The 18,706-nt window shown below is 40.4% G+C and overlaps 1 protein-coding gene and 1 long non-coding RNA gene across 7 annotated transcripts in view; one reads left to right on the top strand and one right to left on the bottom strand.

Annotated features, from left to right (window-relative positions):
• The window catches only part of SUCO (SUN domain containing ossification factor), an 86,402-nt gene extending 79,302 nt beyond the window's left edge, over positions 1–7,100 (bottom strand). For all 6 annotated transcript variants that reach the window (XM_072733041.1, XM_072733042.1, XM_072733043.1 and 3 more), the window contains exon 1: positions 6,744–7,100. In XM_072733041.1, coding sequence (XP_072589142.1) covers positions 6,744–6,805 — 62 coding nt within the window. In that variant the 5' untranslated portion in view covers positions 6,806–7,100. The remainder of the gene's footprint in view (positions 1–6,743) is intronic.
• Positions 7,101–7,641: 541 nt separating this feature from the next.
• Positions 7,642–16,984, top strand: LOC140594993 (uncharacterized). Its single transcript, XR_011996343.1, has 2 exons — positions 7,642–7,743; positions 12,842–16,984. It is a non-coding gene; the product is annotated as an uncharacterized lncRNA (long non-coding RNA).
• Positions 16,985–18,706: the final 1,722 nt, after the last annotated feature.

Below are 18,706 nucleotides of genomic sequence, written 5' to 3'. Positions count from 1 at the left end.
CTTTTCTTCCCAAAGTTTTTCACATCAAGTTCCACAAGAACTTGTTTTTAAATCAAAAACAAAAACAAAAACAAAAAAAACAACTGAGATACAACTGGCATATATTATGTTTGTTTCAGTGTATACAATAATAATTCAATATTTGTATATACTGTGGTATGTTCAACACAAAGTACATTCATTACCACAGCTATTTTTTTTTTCTTGTGATAACTTTTAAGATTTACTCTTAGCAACTTTCAGATATACAATACAATATCATTACCTAAAGTCACCATGCTGAAAACTATATGCCCAGGACAACAAAGACTATAGAAAAAAAAAAAAAAGTCATCAAATGATTTAAAGAAGAGGAATTACTTTATCATTTATTTTGAATATTTATTAATTTATCCAGAAAAGAGATTTATGGTCTTAAAAAAAGTTACAGAAACACAATAAAGAAAATAATTTCTCCAGACAAAAAAAGAGTTGGGATTTTCAAAGATATTTCCAATTATTACCTTAAAAACAATAAAACTGAGCAGCCGGGGTGGCTCAGCGGTTTGGCCCTGCCTTCGGCCCAGGGCGTGACCCCAGAAACCTGGGATCAAGTCCCACGTCGGGCTCCCTGCATGGAGCCTGCTTCTCCCTGTGCCTGTGTCTCTGCCTCTCTCTGCCTCTTTCTCTGTCTCATGAATAAATAAATAAAATCTTAAAAAAACAACAACAATAAAACTGAGGTAGCCCGGGAGGCTCAGCGGTTTAGCGCTGCCTTCCACCCGGGGCCTGATCCTGGATACCTGGGATCAAGTCCCACGTCGGGCTCCCTGCATGGAGCCTGCTTCTCCCTATGCCTGTGTCTCTGCCTCTCTGCCTCTTTCTCTTTGTCTCTTTCATGAATAAATAAATAAAATCTTAAAAAAAAAAAAAACAATAAAACTGCTTATATTATTTTTCTTGTTTCTCAAATTTCTGCTCATTTATGCATAGAGACAAATGAGCAAGAAGCCAGCAATATTATCATAGAAAAGGCAACATAAGAGATCTGGAAATAAAATAACAAGCCAAGAAATTATTACCTCTGAGGTCAATGAAAATAGATGACATACTCAGAAAAAAATAGTACCAAGGACAAAAAAGCAAACAAAACAGACCACACTGATTTAGGTTATCTATCAAGTCTCTCCAGTGTGACTGCCGCTTAGGGCTCCCATCCTCCAAAGGACAGCCTCCCAGTCAGTCTGTCCCTTCCAATCCACTCTATCCCCAGAGTGATCTAAAAGATCCATCTGACTTCACGCTCTTGCTTAAACTACCGCCCTGGCTCATCCTCTCAGGTTAAAATCAGAGTTCATCTGCACAATTATCAAGTCCCTTCAAAACCTGGCTCTAGCTTCCCTTTCCAATCTCTCCCCCACGTAAACTCTAGGAATCTTGCCTCTACCTGAAACAAAGTTCTCCCATCTTGAGCTATCCATCCTGCAAACCATTTATACAGATGAGTACTGAGACTTAGAAATAACTCATCCAAGGACATAGAACTAGTGATAGAACCATATCTAGAATACAAATTCTACCCTTGGTGTTCCTAAAGACCTTTGTAAATAATTTTTGTATTTATTATATTGTCAAATGTATGAGAATTGTTGAACTGTCAGGTTTTTCTCATTAGCTCTAAATATAAGCTTCTCCAAGATGATCCTATTGGGTCCAAGAAGAATAGTTTTTTTTTTTTTTTTAGTCTTAAAATAAGCCACTCTGATAAGGGATGTTGATTAATGAAGGGGCTATACAAGGATGGGGACAGAGTGTATGGGAAATCTCCGTAACTTCCACTCAATTTTGCTATAAACATAAAATGGGCTCTACAAAAGTTTTTTTTAATTAATTAAGCTTTACTAAGTCTAATTTAAGAATTTATACTTGTTCTGAAGGTCAGCTAATCACACATCAATAATCCTAGGGACTAGTCAGAAACCTGAGGGAAAATGTGGAAGCTCCACTAACGGGGGGGGGGGGGGGATTACTTCCAGCACATTGTGAGGCACTGACATTTATGTGTGCCCAGTTAAGTAGACTTAGGGATTATACTATTTAATTTTAACTAAACTGATTCTCACAACATGGAGAAGTAGCTTCAAAAAAATTCCTGCAAAGACTACAAAGATAATAGCTACACAAGCACAAATCAACAAGAAAATTGCAGGGCTAAGACTCCTAACTAATACAAGCTATTCTTTAATCACATCATGATGTAAAATAATTTAGTCAATCACAAAGCTCTCACCAGAAATTATTGCTTGAGAGCAAAAAAGTACTATTAATATAAAGGATCAGACTGTTTTTCTCATCTTTTTAAAATACTGAGTTCATGTAACTTATTAGTGTACTATACATCATTCATTATATTGGCACATGCACATAACATAAACAAGGAAATATTAAAGGTGCATGGACATGGTTTTACTGACTGAGGGTGGACACATTCAAAAAAGTTTGAATATGCACTGCTTAAAGCACAAATCAAATCTTTGTCCTCTTTAAGCTGATGGTCAATCTTTCCAGTTTGCAGGACTGAAGGCAGTGTATTAGGCTGCATGATGCTTCCCAGGGATGTTGGGAGTCCTAATCCCTCAATGTGTTACCTCATGTATTAAAACAGTCTTTGCAGATGTGATTAAATTAAGGATTTTGAGATGGGGATATAATCCTGGATAGTCTTGATGGGCCAAATGTAATCACAAAAGTGCTTATAAAAACGAGGCAGGAGGATCAGTTATATAGCAGATGTGAGGCCTTAAACTAGAGGTGGGAATGATGTGAGGAAGGCGTCACAGACCACAGGAAGCCCTCGAAGCTGAAGGTCAAAAAAGATTCTTTACCTCAGAGACTCAAGAAGGAATCAGCTCTGTTGACACTCTGACTTTAGGCCAGTTAAGACTTATTTAAGACTTCTGACCCCAGAACTATAAGATACTATATGTATGCTGCTTTAAGCCACTAAATTTTTGGCAACTTGTTAAAGCAGCACTAAGAAATAACACAGGGGATTCCCAGGACCTGGGACTTTCACTGACCAAAAACCAGGATAAGTTGGTCTCCCTGTTTTCAGGTTTCCAATTCCCATAACAACATATGGTACATAATAAGCATAAGAAAAGTCTTTGTTGGGCAGCCTGGGTGGCTCAGCGGTTTAGCACCACCTTCGGCCCAGGGTGTGATCCTAGAGACTCAGGCCCCACGTCGGGCTCCCTGCATGGGGCCTGCTTCTCCTCTGCCTGTGTCTCTCCCTCTCTCTCTCTCTCTCTCTCTCTCTCTCTCTCTGTCTCCCATGAATAAATAAATAAAATCTTAAAAAAAAAAGAAAAATCTTTGTTGAATAATTTTATGATGAAATATACAAATGATATACCCTTACTATTTTGTAAAGACCTGTTATATGTATTATCTCATTTCATCCTCCTAACAACTCAGTGAAGTGTGAATCAATTAGTTTTCCTACTTTTAGAATATAAGAATTAAGGTTCAAAGAAATTACATACTACGCGTAAGGATGTGTAGATCTACAAAGTGATGGAGCCCTATTTAGAAGACAGGCCTTCTCACCTTTGACAAGTCAGGATCCTCTGCCACGAACAAGGCTGCGTGGATTCAAATCCAGCCTCCTAAACTTAATAGCTGTTTAACCTCACTATATTATTTAATTTGCCTACTTCCTTCACTATAAAATGAAAAATAAGGTTAACAACTTACCTCCTAGTGCTGTTGGGAAGATTGAATGTACTAAAATGTGTAAAGTACACAACACAAGGTAGACACAGAGATAGGTGTCAATTCTAATCAATATTACTCTGTACTGCAGTTACAGTACATTTATGTCTAAAATATTCTGTACTACTTAATAAAGAATCATATAATATATGCAAAAGTAAAAAATAGCAACCAGAATGACTAATAAGATGGAAGGATAGATTTTGTGTGAAAGAGTCTAAGGTTAGGACTCTAGGCTGAAAAGACAAAAGGAGAGGGAAGACAAAATCAAGATATATAAAGTGTGAGAGTATAGAAAAGGGGGTTAAAAAATTCAGTAATATTGGTAAGGAGAATTTTAGAAACTAGAGAACTGTAATAGGAAAGCACAGCATTCATAAATTGCAAAATGATATAGCTTTAAAAAGAAATGGATCAAAAATGGGGGACAATTTATGAATGACAAAGACAAAAATGGCTACTAAAATGAGCTTAACTACTTTTCTGTAAACATCTGTCTAACCCTACAATGGCTGAACATAACCATTAATGGTAAAGGGAGAATGGAGATACTGGAAAATGACATTAGAGCAAACCATAACAAGAATTAGACCTCTGGTTGGATCAGTGCAGTAATTTCAATTTCCCCAAGGAAGAGAGTCTCAAAGACATAATATACCCTCTTGCCAGTCAGTATCACGTACCACTCCTCTTCTCCAATCTCATCATTACCCTTCCAAGAATATCTCAAGCCTAAATACCCTCTTTTCAATGTCCTTTAACAGCATCAGTAAAGAATAATTAAAATGTCCCTAAATTTGGTAGTCCAAACCAATCTCAAAATATATTAAAACAATTGTTTCTTTAGCTAAAGTTTCATAAACTTTTCACTCCTTTAAGTAACCCTCAACATCCATTCTTCACTGTGAAAGTCAACAAACTTTACAGAACTTTCTGACTACTACTTTCAATACTAGGCTGATTTTTTTCTCTAACAGGTTGTGATCTTCTCACTTTTGCTAATGAGAAGCCATATGAAGTTGGGCCTAAGCAAAAGAGAGCCAGAAGTTACACAAAGTAATAGAAGCATGGTTAATTTAAATCCAAAAATGATTTCAGAAAGCACATTGTAATGCCTGGTTTCATCTCCACCATCTACTTAAAACTGGGAAAAAAAAATGTTTAAGGGTACAAATTTGCAACTGATAACTAAGTCCTGGAGATATGCTATAGAGTATAATGCATATAATGATATTGCAAGCAAATTATTAAATTTATTATGAGACTAGGTTTTAATTATTCCAACCACCAAAAAAGAAATGATAATGTGACACGAAAAAAGTGATAACTATCACTACAATAGCAATCATACTATAATATATAAATATAGCAAGTCAACATGTTGTACATCTTAAATTTATGAAATGCCACAATGACATTTACACAATGTCAAATATGTTTCAATCAAAAAAAAAAAAAATCATTCTAAACTTGAATGAAAAGTATAACCTCTTTGCCCTATGAGCCATTTCAGAAAGTGCTGGTGAAGAATAACATGATCTTAAGTTGGGCAGGATCAAGGAAAGGAGGAAATAAATTACATATATCCTGTAAATTACCAAGCCCTCCTCAGGAACAAGTGGATATGAGCACAAGGTTTTGGTATCTCACCTACAAATTTAAATTTAAAATGGGATGAGTCGACTCCTCTGCACGCACTTCTTGGTACCTAACATGATACTAAAAAGCAGAAAGGGAGGAATGACAGCAGTCCTTTAAAAGGGTTTGTAATTAAAGTAAAAAAGCCAAACATCTTGTTCTCTAAAACTTCTGTCCATCTTCCATTCAAAATTCCTCAGCCAGGGAAGTGCTTCCTTTTCCTCTCATTTACTACTTTCTGTGAGGAACTCTACAACTTCAGTATCTTTGGAATCGGTTAGGCACCAAGAACATGAACATATTGTTGGTGTTTTCCAGAAATAAACGAGAGACTTCGTTTAACTAGACTTTAATCTAGTGTGATCGCTCTAACCAAAGCATCTTTTCAGTCAGCAAACGTCACACATCTCTAAACAAATTCTCTAAGGGGGGCGGGGGTTGAAAATGGCTTTTCCGAGTATAATGACAGCAATCCTTTTACCGACAAGGTCTCTGTGCCTCAGAGACACCCAAATGTGCCAGGGAGCAACAGACACTCCATAAGCTTTAGGAACAAATGAAAAATAAGGTTAGCGATAATACTTACCTAATGGTGCTGTTGGGAAGATTGAATGTACTAAAATGTGTAAAGTACACCCCACAAGGTAGACACAGATATAGGGACGCAGGGAGCACTCTTCTCGCCTTCAAAATCCAGGACTTATCCTCCCATTACCAGGGACATTATCCAAGCCACACCACCAGAACCTACTGTACACCCTACACCTAACACACTCTACTAAACCAACGGCTTTCCATCAGCTACCCCTTGGAAACGTGCTTCATAACGCCCCCCCCACCCCAAAGTTTCCAAGAGGAGCAGCCCCAAGGGTGCGCGAGACCAAAGACACTAAGAAATGGCCAAGAACTCCTGCTTGTACATTACTCTCTCACCCTCGTGACAATCACGTTTTTAAAATCGCACGTCGGGAACACTCGCACCCGACACTCTTTCCACCCTCGTCACACTAGGAGAGCGAGCGGCTGGCAGGAAACCAGGGACTTACCTTGCATTTATCTGAGAACTACCCAAACATCCCGCCGTCTCCGAGGGGCAGCGTAACTGAGTACAAAGGCACTCGGGTGGCCCCTTCGGCTCAGGCCCCTTTCCCTCCCACTTAGAAAATCCCAAAACACACCCTGAAAATCGTACAGAGCGCAGCCGGGCCCGGCAGCCGGAGAGCCGCGACGTAATAATCGGTGTGTCGCCCCGGCAGGCCTGGGAGACCCGCACCCCAAGAGCCAAGATGATCTGGGGGTGTGACCTGGGGTGTCCCCTCTCAGGAAACTCCCGCCTCGTCGCGGCGACTCACCAGACGAGGGAGCACAGAGACAGGCAGGAGACCAGGGCCAAGGCCCGACGGTACTTCTTCATCTTCTCCTCCTTCTTCCCCCCGCCAGAAGGCGGCACATCCTCCCGGCAGCCGCCACTGCCGAGGCCAAGATGGAGGAGCCGGAGCAGGAGCGAGAGGATGGGACCGAGAGTCCTAAGGGCTGCGGCGCTGGGGGAGCGGCTCCTCAGCGGCTCGCGTACTGGCCGCCCTCCCCGCGGGGCCCACGGCGGCGCCCACAGCGGCGCTTCACAGGAGGTCTCCTGGGACTGCCGCAGCCGCCGGCTCGTCCGCGCCCGCCTCCTCCAGCCGCCGCCGCCGCCACTGCCGCCCCATATCCCCCCCGCCCGCCCCGGCTCTCCCTCCGTGCTGCCGGCGACCAACGGCCGCTGCGTACTAGCCTCCCAACAACCAATCGCCGGCGGGGCCGCGCCACCTCACACACCGCTGAGCTGGAAGAAGACGCGTCACCCACGTCCCGCGGCGCTCGCGCCCCCACCAGCCTCCGCGCGGGCCACGCCCCCTCCGACGTCTCGGGCGGAGGAACGGGAGGTGCGGGGAGGACACAAAGCGCGAGAGCCGCTGTGGCCGCCGCCCCGCCCACCTCAGAGTTCCCCGGGGCGGGGGCTCACGTTCGGGAGGTCGGAGAGGAGCCACATGACCCTCAGCGGTCGCCTTTGCAAGGGCCCGCCCCCTCGCCCGGGGCCAGCCGAGTCCGCGCAAGGCCTCTTGGGAGTTGTAGTTTGTCCTCTGGAACGCTCCTTTTCCTTTATCCCTCCCAGAATCACAGTTTTGATGGAGAGGTGTGGAGTTCCGCGTCTCCTCGCCAGAATGAACAGCTTTGGAATTGTTTTACTCAGCTTTCCTCTTTTGAGCACAGTTCGTGGGATGGAAGGCCTAGAATGACGGTGGGGGGAAAAAAGCTGTAACTAAAAAAATTTAAAAGGTGTTTTTCCGGTGCCGATGGGCCCGGCCCATGGAGGTAGGTGCTGATTGGTAGGTGGAGAGGGGTGCGCCAAGATTTCCTCTCACCTGATTGGTTGGAGCGGAAAGTCCCTCGCATCTCCTCCGCGTCGGGGAGACCTTCAGCGCCCCAGATTCCCGCGCTGGGGTCGGCGGAGCTGGTCTGCATTCTGTTGGATGGGAGCTTCGGCTGCACCGCCTCGGGGCCCGGCCGGGAACGCTTGGGCTCTCGGTGACGAAGCCTCGGGTCCTGGAGTTCACCAAAAGGGGGGAAGGAGGTCACGTAACACACGCCTCTTGTGCTACTGTGCAGAGCAACAAAGTGCCTGGTTCTTAAACTTTAGTAACCGGCAGGCAGTATGCCCACCCTGGATTTTTATGCCACTGCGGTCCCTCAAGATCTTTTGGAATCGGTTTCTGCTTGAAACTCCAAAATGCTTGACCACTTTTCTTCCCAATCCCCTCTTGTAGCTCTGTTAGAAAGCAGAGTTATGGGGATCCCTGGGTGGCGCAGTGGTTTGGCGCTTGCCTTTGGCCCAGGGCGCGATCCTGGAGACCCGGGATCGAATCCCACGTCGGGCTCCCGGTGCGTGGGGCCTGCTTCTCCCTCTGCCTATGTCTCTGCCTCTCTCTCTGTCTCTCTGTGACTATCATAAATAAATAAAAATTAAAAAAAAAAAAAAAAAAGAAAGAAAGCAGAGTTATAGAGGCAGAGGCGTTAGCTTCTGCTCAGAGGAGAGATTTGGCTTCTGGCCTAATGAGTTCCTTCATCTGTCTCTGCTGATGTATTCGTTTCAGACTGACACTAAGAGGAAGTTAGTCTCTACTGAGCGATGCTTCTTTCATTAGATAAGAAATATAAAATAAAACTCTGGTTTCCTTTATTTGTCTTGACTGTCGGGAGACCCAGAACTCTCTTCCCCAGAAAGCAGCCAGACAAATGGGGGAATAGAGAGGCTCTAAGGTGTCTGTGCTGTGGAACACGGCATAATGTTTAGTGTAAAAAAATGAAGCAGATATTATTAGAGCAAGCATCAGGTACTGCACGTGTGGCCGCAGGGAAAAAAAAATAAAACACCTTAGTAAAATGCTTAAATTTCAGACAAAATTTCCTTATGAACCTTTTAAGTCGAATTGGTTGGTAATTGCATTCCCAGGGACATAAATGATTTGACCCATTCTAAGAATCTTGATGTAAGTCAACTGGATATATTTTTTAAATTCTATAAATGATGATGTGGAAACTAATTTTTCTGGCAATAATTAGGTAAGAGTTCCAATGATCTACTGATACCACTCTTAGTATAAAACAATGAATTATCCTTTCATCTCTCTTTATCCTTGCAGTAGGCAAGCCTTTATCTCACTCAAGAGCAGAAGTAAATGGTTGATATGAAAGTTGAAAAGAAGGTAGGAACAATAGAAAGATGGATTATTTGACATTCTTTACCATGTTGAGCACTCTCTCCTTTCATTCTAGGAATTACTTTATTCAGGATAGGGAACAGATGCTCCCCAGGTGATCCTCAGTAGATTACCACCAAGGAAGTCTGATTAGAATACATCCTTATCTCAAGGCTGGCAAGTCACCAGGCACCTTATCTATTCCCTTTTCCACTCCAAACCACAAACCCACCCACTGCTACTCCACAAGTCCTTGCAATACTCTTCTGGTAGACAGAATCTTTCTTTCTTTCTCTCTCTCTTTCTTTTTTCTTTAGTTCCTTCCTTCTTTCTTCCTTTTTCCTATAATTTGGCTTTATTGATACCCCTGTGGTAGGGTTACCATTCACCATTCAGTCGTTAGCTTTCATTATTTCAGTCAATAAATATCCTTTTTTCTTTCTGCTAGCTTAATTTCTATAGTTTCATGTTAAGATTTAGTCTTCAGTCCTCTGAGCTTTTTCATTTTTCTCTTGGGGACTTCATAATTTTAGTTCATAACTATGCTGTTGACTCCCAGGTCTATAGCCCAACCTCTCTTCAAGTTTGTTGCGGGACATAGCATTTAGATATTCTACTATCACTTCAAATTTTCCCTGAATAAAATAGAACTCATCTTCCCCATAAATTAGCTTCTTCACCTGACTTTCTATTTGTGCTAGTTCTTCCTTGTTTTAAGATGTCAGATAGTGAGAATAAGAGAAGTTCCATGGAGTTGACCTTTGAAAAACTGGATGTTTTTTCTACATGGTTGTTAAATATCAGGGGGAAAAGTATGTTATAACTCAATAGGCAAATATAACAAAAAATTAGTTTGAATTACAAAATATATTTAGCACAGATAAATGCGACCATATTTAAAGTATAACAACATATGCCAAAGAATGGCAAGAAAGACTGTAGAAAATCTTTGAGACATGGGCTAAGTAACTACTATCTAGAACCACAGTGGTTCTCAACCAGGAATAATTTTTCTCCTTGGGGAAAATAATGGCAACATTTGGAGACATTTCTGGTTGTTACAGTTGAGGAAATGCCATATCTAGTTGGTAGAAACCAGGGATGCTACATCTTACAATGCACAAGACAAAAAATTATCTGGCCTGAAAAGTCAAAAGTACAAAGCGTGAGGAAACTCCTGTAAGAGGATCTCCCAACTCAATAAAACCTATAAATCACTGATCACACACATGATAACTCGTGTGCACTGCAAATCCTAGGATTATTCTGGAGGTCACAAGGACTAAACTGCCTGATAAACATGAGTTCTTCATTCCTAACTGTTGTCCAGAAACTCTGGACAGCTCAAGTCTCTGCCCTGATAAAGATCAGATACTCTGCTGACAGGGAGAAAGAATCTGCAGATCTCAGAAAAGGAGCCAACCCCTCTGGCCATCTCCTTTGTCTTTTTTCATATGTAAATCATATTCAAGAAGCCTCAGAGAAAAAAAAAATATTTGTCCAGTTTAAGTTGGTGATACTTGACAGGCAAGCCTTGACATATTTTTAATTAATCAAAATATTATCTGCCTTTTTCAATGCTGAGATACTATGTATCTTTAAGAGGAACTGTTGAGGCTCAAAGATATCAGATGGTTCAAAGGGTTAAAAGGAGTTAGGACAAAAGTTCCTACAGTGAGTTGTATACATGGATCACAGGTTAAGAAACACTGCACTAGGGCAATATTTCTTAAAAGATGTGTTCATTTATTTGGGAGAGCAAGAGAGAATGGCAAGGTGGGGGGAGGTGGGAGAGGCAGAGGAAGAGAGAGAGAGAGAGTCCTCAAGCAGACTCCCTGCTGAACACAGAGCCCCCTCTGGGGCTCAATCCTAGGGACCTTGAGCTCATTAACTGGGCCAAAATCCAGGATCAGCCACTTAACCAACTGAGCCACTCATGTGCCTCCAGGGCAATTGCTTTTAAATCCTGGGTCACAATTCATTACAGAGTAAAGAAATCAATGTTTTGGGAGTCCATCAGTAATTTTTAAAAAGCAAAAGATAATAATTTTAAAAATATCACAGTGTTTCACAGTAAGAGGAAGTATTTTTCAGGTACTCTTGTTTCAGTGATATAAATGTGTGTTGTACATGCGTGCATGTTTGTATAATATAAACTGTGAGCTTCACAAGATTTTAGAGGAAAAGAAAGTTCCTTTTTTTTTTTTTTTAGGAAATTATCAGGCAAGATTTCAAGAAGGCAGATTTGACGTAGAACTTAACAGATGACTAGGATTTTCACAGAGATGTGAGGAGAAGCTATTTCAGGTTACAAAGTGATCAAAGTGAGTTCAGGATAATTAATTTGGATAGAGATAATGCATGTGAATGTATACCATTACTTTTACTTGCAAAACCCCATAAAACAACAGGAAAGGGTTGGCTGGTTGGTTTGCAAATAAAGCCACAAGAATGGGGTGAGCAGATGAAGGGAACAGAAGAACAAAGCTTTGATGTTGCAAAGCAGAATCGTAGGAAATGACTTCCCACAGTAACCATTCGCTCATCTTCCAAGGACTATCCTGGTTTACCCCTACTAATAGTCCTGGCATAATTAATAATAGTATCAACTTTTACTCCCCTTTTTTTTTTTTTAAGATTATTTATTTGAGAGAGAGAGAGAGACAAGTAGGAGGAGAATTTTACTGTCGAATGTGTTCTGTTTTGAAAAATAAATAATATAATTTAACATAGCTCCTTAACACAGCAGATATGAGAAAACTAAATCTTAATTTAGTAGTAGGAAATGGCAAAAAAAAAAAAAAAATGACCCAGATTGTGATACAGAATCCCCAAACAGCTCATTCAGGAAATGACACCAAGTACTACTGGAAGGGAGGTTAAAGGTAAGCGTGTTTGGTGGTGGTGATAGTGGGGCAGAAGTTGCAAATGAAGAAATAGAGACCTTCCTCTATTCTACATGTCTAGATGACTACTCATCTCCTACCTCTAGCAAAAGACTGAATTTATTATCAGGAGAGGATTGATTCCCTGGATTTGGTAACACCTAGCATAATTTAAGGTAGAAATACCATCAAATAAATCAGTAGGTATTTATTAATCGAATAAAATCAGTAGATAAGAGTATATAGTTGGGGATATTTGAATAAGGACTGACCATTAAGTGATAAATTATTGTTATTTTTTTAAGATTTTTATTTATTTATTTGACAGAGAGAGGGAGAGAGTACGTAGAAGGAGAGGGAGAAGCAGACTCTGTCAAGAAGGGAGCTCGATGTGGGGTTCAAGCCCAGGACTTCCAGATCACACCCTGACCTGAAGGCAGCCGCTTAACTGACTGAGCCACCTGAGTACCCCTATTTTTTATTAGATATAATCCATTGTGGTTATGTAGAAAATGTCCTTATTTGAGGAAATTTATGCTGAAATATTAAAAGTAAAGTGTCATGATAATGGCATCTTACCTTCAAAGGTTCAGGAGAAGAGGAGAGTAAGAACAAATGTGGCCAACTGTTAACCATTGTCAAATCTAGGTGGAGGGAATACAGGTGGTTATAGCAGTATACCTTCAAATTTTTAATATTGTTAAAAATTGTATAATAGCAATTTGAGGGTAGAATGAACACATACTTGATTCTGAAACCCTAGCTGTTTTCCTGTACTGACAGCCAGTCTCTCTCTCTCTCTCTCTCTCTCTCTCTCTCTCTCTCTAGGCAGAAGATTGGAAGAGTCTTCTTTGGAGAATGTGATTATCCTATAAGGGAAGACCTAAAAGATACTGAGACATGAGTGTTCTCAACCAATTCACCCCATGGAAAGGTCATAGTCAAGCCCAGCTTGTGCTCAGAATATCAAATAAACTTTTAATGCTCCACTATTAAAAGGAATAGACAACTAATTACCAGCCAAAAAGAAAATGCTCTGACATCTAAAACAAACAAAACATCAGAGTAGAAGAAAAAGACTATGCAGAGAAGAAAACTTAAAAAAAGAAATTCTAACATTGCCAGACATTGCCACGATAAAACAGTAACAGGATACTATACAAAAGGAACCTGTCAAAAACAACAACAAAAAAGATCTTTTATAAAGTAAAGATGTGAAAACAGAAATAAAAAAAAACTCAAGAGGAAAATTGGAAGATAAAATTGAAGAAATTGTCTGGAAAGTAGGCAAAAAGACAAAGGACTAATGAAGGAGATCCAGAATAGCTATAATAGAAGAAGAGCAAAGACACAAACAACTTTAAGACATTTTTCTAGGGTTAAGTTTTCGAATTCAAAGTGCCCTAGTCTAAGTGCCCAGCACACTGGATAAAAATGATAGTGCTGAGTTGCCTAGGTGGCTCAGTCAGTTAAGCAGATGACTTCGGCTCAGGTGGTGACTCTGAGATCCTGGGATCAAGCCCCAGTTCCAGCTCCATGCTCAGCGGGGAGCCTGCTTCTCCTTTTTCCCCTGACTCTACCCCTTGCTCATGCTCTTGCATAAATAAAGTCTTTTAAAAAATGATCGATCAACACTGAGGCACATCATTGTGAAGTTCGAGACTATTGGATGCAAAGAGAAGATCACAGACCTTTTAAAGATAGGTGAGAAAAACAGATCCATGCCCAAAGATTCAAGAATCAATAGTTTAGGACTTCCCTACCTTTACACAGAAAGTTGAAAGGCAGTGGGAGCATTGTCTTCAAAATACTAAGATTGGAAGGTCATTTCCATCCAAGAAGTCTATGCTCAACTAAGCCATCAATCAACTTCAGGGGAATAAAGCCATTTCGAGACAGGAAACATCTCAAGAAGTTTACCTACTGTGCATCATTTCTCATGACAGGAGATTTTACTCTGCTAAACAAGATGGGAAAACAAAAAAGAAGACACTTGATATAGGAAACATGAAATCCAATCCAGAGGAAAAAGCAAGGAGGATTCCTCAGGGTAATAGTGAAGGAAGAACCCAGCACGGCTGCAGAGTATCCTGAGTAAGAGGCAGCCACTGAGGATTCAAGATCAGAAAGCACTCGGACAGACCTCTGCAGGAAGACTTCATCTGAGAGACTTGTGGGGGAAATTTAGGCAATTGTGAAAAGATAGCTGATTAGCGAAAATTATTTAGAAAACTAAAACAAGGAGTGCTGTGTGGCTCAGTTGAATAAGTGTCTGCCTTCGTCTCAGTCATGATCCCAGGAGCCTGGGATCGAGACCCACATGGGGCTCCCTGCTCGGGAGGAAGCCAGCTTCTCCCTCTCCATCTGCCTACTGCTCCACCTGCTTGTGCACTCTCTCTCTCTCTCTGTGTCAAATAAGTAAATGCAATCTTTAAAAAAAATAAAACAAAACCAATTTAGAAAACAGAGTTATGCAAGACAAATTCATCTGTGAATAGTGTTTACATGATCTCAGTTACGATAAAAATTAATGTAACCAAAATTATGACATAACGACATCAGAGGGCTGGAACGGTCAGAAGGTGTTATAGGTCAGGAAACAGGAAAAAGAGCAAAATCCTCAGCTTCTATGGCAGAAAGCAAATCAGTATTGCCTAAAGCTTGAAAAAGCCAAGGCAAAGAATAACAACACATGCAATTTAAGGCATGGAGGAAAATGGTATAACAATTGACTGTAGGAAGGGAAAGCAGTGGGATTTTGGAGAACAGGGAGAAATTAGAGGAGAGCAGTGGGGAATAAATAAATAAATAAATAAATAAATAAATAAATAAATTCCTAACTTTGGTGGAACTGTCCGATTCTCCCATGCATATGGAACTTTGAACTCTTAAAAAAAAAATCAGATGTTTTATGATAATGTTGGTTATTTGTAGCAAAATAAGTTATTTTAAATATTTTAATCTTTTTCCTTTCCATTCTTCTATCCTGAATATATGGAACAAAGAAGACAGTCTGCTATGATGTGTCCATTTTCTAATTGTTCTATTCAGTCGCAAGACTTGAAAATCCAAAGAGAATGCGAGAAAATAATAAAATGTAGAGGTGTGGGGCAAATGGACACTTTGCTAGGGATTACTTGTTTCCGAGGATCTGAACGTGTTTCTAGAACTCTCTTTGCTGCCCTGCCTTCACAACCACCTAGTCACTGTTTATAATGTAATCTTTACCTTCCCTGACATGTTCTTCTTCCCTGTGATTTGCATCTATTTTAAAACCATCTTTCTAATGCTTCTATAAATTGAAGCAATTATGGATAATTGAAGAACACTTACTTTATCTGTTATTCACTCATTATCCTATTTGGAGGCCTGAATTGTGAAAATCATTATATGGATTAATTTTCCCACTTCGTATTGCACAGGGAGATCATGTAATATTAAAGTGTGTCAGTCTGGAAGCTGTTAAAGGATTTGCATGCATCGATATTCAGGGAAACTGGTATGCGAGAAACTTCACTGTTTCCTTCCACCGTGCACCTCTCAATTCCTTACACCAAATTCACTCAATTTAATGAAACTCATTGGGAAAGTCCATTCCTTAGGAGAGCATTAAACATGAATCATTTCATATCACCAGATAATTAAGGAAGGGTAACAGTCATGCTTCTAGGGAAAGTTGAGGAACTGTTGAGAATATGGAATATAGAAACTTCTTGTAGGTGAGCTCTGAAACCACTTTCTCCATGAAGTCTTTTCCCATTGTACAACCCCCTGCAAGCCCTCCACTTTGTGAACTTTCAGAGCGCAGATTACTACCTTCTTACTTGCACTGCAGTTAGTGTGTCTTCCCTGGAGGGATGAGAAGTGTATCTTATTTCACCTCTGTATCCTCCACAACATTTGGCATTATTCTTGGCACAAAGGAGCCATTCAATCAAGTGTAACTGTGAGGTTGATCATGACGAAGTTGGTGATGATTCATGAAATGGGATATTTAAATGTCTTGAGCATCTTCTACACAGAAGTAGAGCTTTTATGTGCATTCTTTCATTTAAAACTAAGACAGACCAAAAAACCCCAAGTCTACGAGTGAGCAATACAATCCTCATTATATAATATGTGAGATGGGATTCTTTTTTTAAGATTTTATTTATTCATGAGAGACACAGAGAGAGAGGCAGAGAGACACAAGCAGGCTCCATGCAAAGAGCCCGATATGGGACTCGATCCAGGGTCTCCAGGATCATGCCCTGGGCCGAAGGCAAGCGCTAAACCTCTGAGGCACCCAGGCTGCCCGAGATGGGATATTAAAGCATGACTTCTTTCAAGTGTTTAGAAACATTCGGCCTTAGTTGGACTTTGTTAGGATTTTCACTAGTTATAGTCCCATCCCCAAAGATACAATGGGAAAATTTAAAGGGTTTGAAAGGAAAACTGCTTATTTTGAAGAATAGGGATGGAGAAAGATATTTATGATCACTATAAGTAGAATTTAAACTTTACATTCTTTAAGATAATTTTGGTTAATTTTAAATATTACGTGTTTTTTAAAGTAACCCCTACACCGAATGTGGGGCTTGAACTCACAACCCCAAGATCAAGAGTCAGATGTTCCACCAACTGAACCAGCCAAGCACTCCTAAACATTACATATTTTTAATTTTGCCTTTTTTTCAGAACCTAGTTATAGGCAAAAACAAACAAAAAACAAAAAAAAAGTTCAAAGATTTTGTTATTTGAAAGAGAGAGCATGTGAAAGAGAGAAGAGAGAGAGAGTAAGGGGTGGGCAGAGGGAGACACAGATTCCCCACTCAGCAGGGAGCCCCAAGCAGGGCTCAATCCCAGCCCTGGGATCATGCCCTAAGCATACTGTAGACACTTAACCGGCTGAACCACCCTGGTGCCCCTAGGCTAAAAATGTAATGTGATGTATTTATTTGCACAATTACAATAAAATAGATTTACCATTTAGTCAAAGACTCATGGTTGTGGAAAAAAAACCTTAATAGATGGACAGAATATTTTGAAATAATTTCCTTTTTATTAATTTTATTAATTTCTTTTTTACATTGCAATGTTGTCAGTGTAGGTTCAATTTGTGAAAGGTGCAAAAGGTACCTAGCTAGCTGCACTTCTATGTATCTCTTACTTGCAAAAGGAGTTCTTTGGGTTTTTCACTCCTCTTTGATCAATTGCAATTTCTCCTAAATCTCAATTTCCCAAATTTTCCTTATAATAGAATCCTTTGTAAAGGTATATAGCTTCCTAAACCCACCCTAGATACTCAGAATCAGAATCCTTAGGAGAAGGACTGGGAAATCTGTACTTAATGGATGACTTTTATTGTCAGATAAATTAGAAAACACTGTCCTAAAACATTCCTCTCAGGTGCCTGGGTGGTGCCATTGGCTCAGGTCGTAATCCTAGGGTTCTAAGATTTAGCCATGCCTGGGGCTTCCTTCTCAGTGGAGAGCCTGCTTCACCCTCTCCCTCTACCCCTCCCCCCCCTCATGATTTCTCTCTCTCTCTAATAAATAAAAAATTAAATAAATTAAAAAATAAAACGTTCCTTTCTGAGATCCTTGAGACACTATTTTCACAAGACTAGATAAAACATCTCCACTGTTTTGTACTAGCACAGGAAAACTTGGTAAACATTGTTTTTTCTGATCTCATTTAGTGTTTAAGCTGTATCACCACTTTTTTTTAAAACAAAAGATTTTATTTCTTTATTCATGAGAGACACAGGGAGAGAGAGACAGGTAGAGACATAGGCAGAGGGAGAAGCAGGCTCCATGCAGGGAGCCTGATGTAGGACTCAATCCCAGGTTTCCAGGATCAGGCCCTGGGCTGAAGGCAGCTGAGCCACCCGGGCTGCCTGTACCACCACTCTTATTAACAACTTACATTCACATTTTAGGGTGAAAATATTAAATATTATATATATATATATATATATATATATATATATATATATTCTCTTCTGATTCCCTTGCCCCTACAAGGAAACTTTGTGATAGTAGAGTATCATTTTGTCATTTTACCTATGCTTCTCACAGAATTAAAATAGGCACATAATAACCGTAAAATACGTATTTCTTGAGTTGAAATAAATCAAATTGCATATTAGTGACAAAGCAGGAAGCTGATAACTATGTTGGCTTAATTCATTTTGTTATTGCTTGGAGATCATTCTATCTTTTGCCCACCAAGACCCAACTAGTATCATCAAAGATTTCCCACTCAGCAAAGGTGAATGGAAGATACTAGAAAAGCTCCTCCCACAAGTCCTCTCTCCTTCATGTACTATATACCTTCTCTCCTGCTTTTTCCCGAAGCTCCCTATATTGAGTATGTCTTGTCCTCTCACACCCAAGTAATAATTTTATAGCTTTATTTACAAATATAGAATATCAGCTTCAGGGAGACAGGGACTCCCTCAGCAGAACTTTCTTGCCTTTGTCAGCATATTGATAAAATAAACAGTGGTTTCTAGGCTATAAGCTAATTCACCTCAGTGACAAAGGTGGCACCTTTCTTTCTCTAGTGGGAAAAGCAATTTGCAGCAAACTCTTGGTATCACTGCACCAAGGAATCTCTCGTCATCGACATAGCTCCGGGCCAGAAAATCTGCAGCTCATCTGACCTTTTCAGCAATAACTGAGGGCAACTGACTTAGTTGCAGGAGAAAGT

Source organism: Vulpes vulpes, chromosome 13, assembly GCF_048418805.1.
Source record: "Vulpes vulpes isolate BD-2025 chromosome 13, VulVul3, whole genome shotgun sequence".
NCBI lineage: Eukaryota > Metazoa > Chordata > Mammalia > Carnivora > Canidae > Vulpes > Vulpes vulpes.
This window is presented reverse-complemented; position numbering and strand designations above follow the sequence as displayed.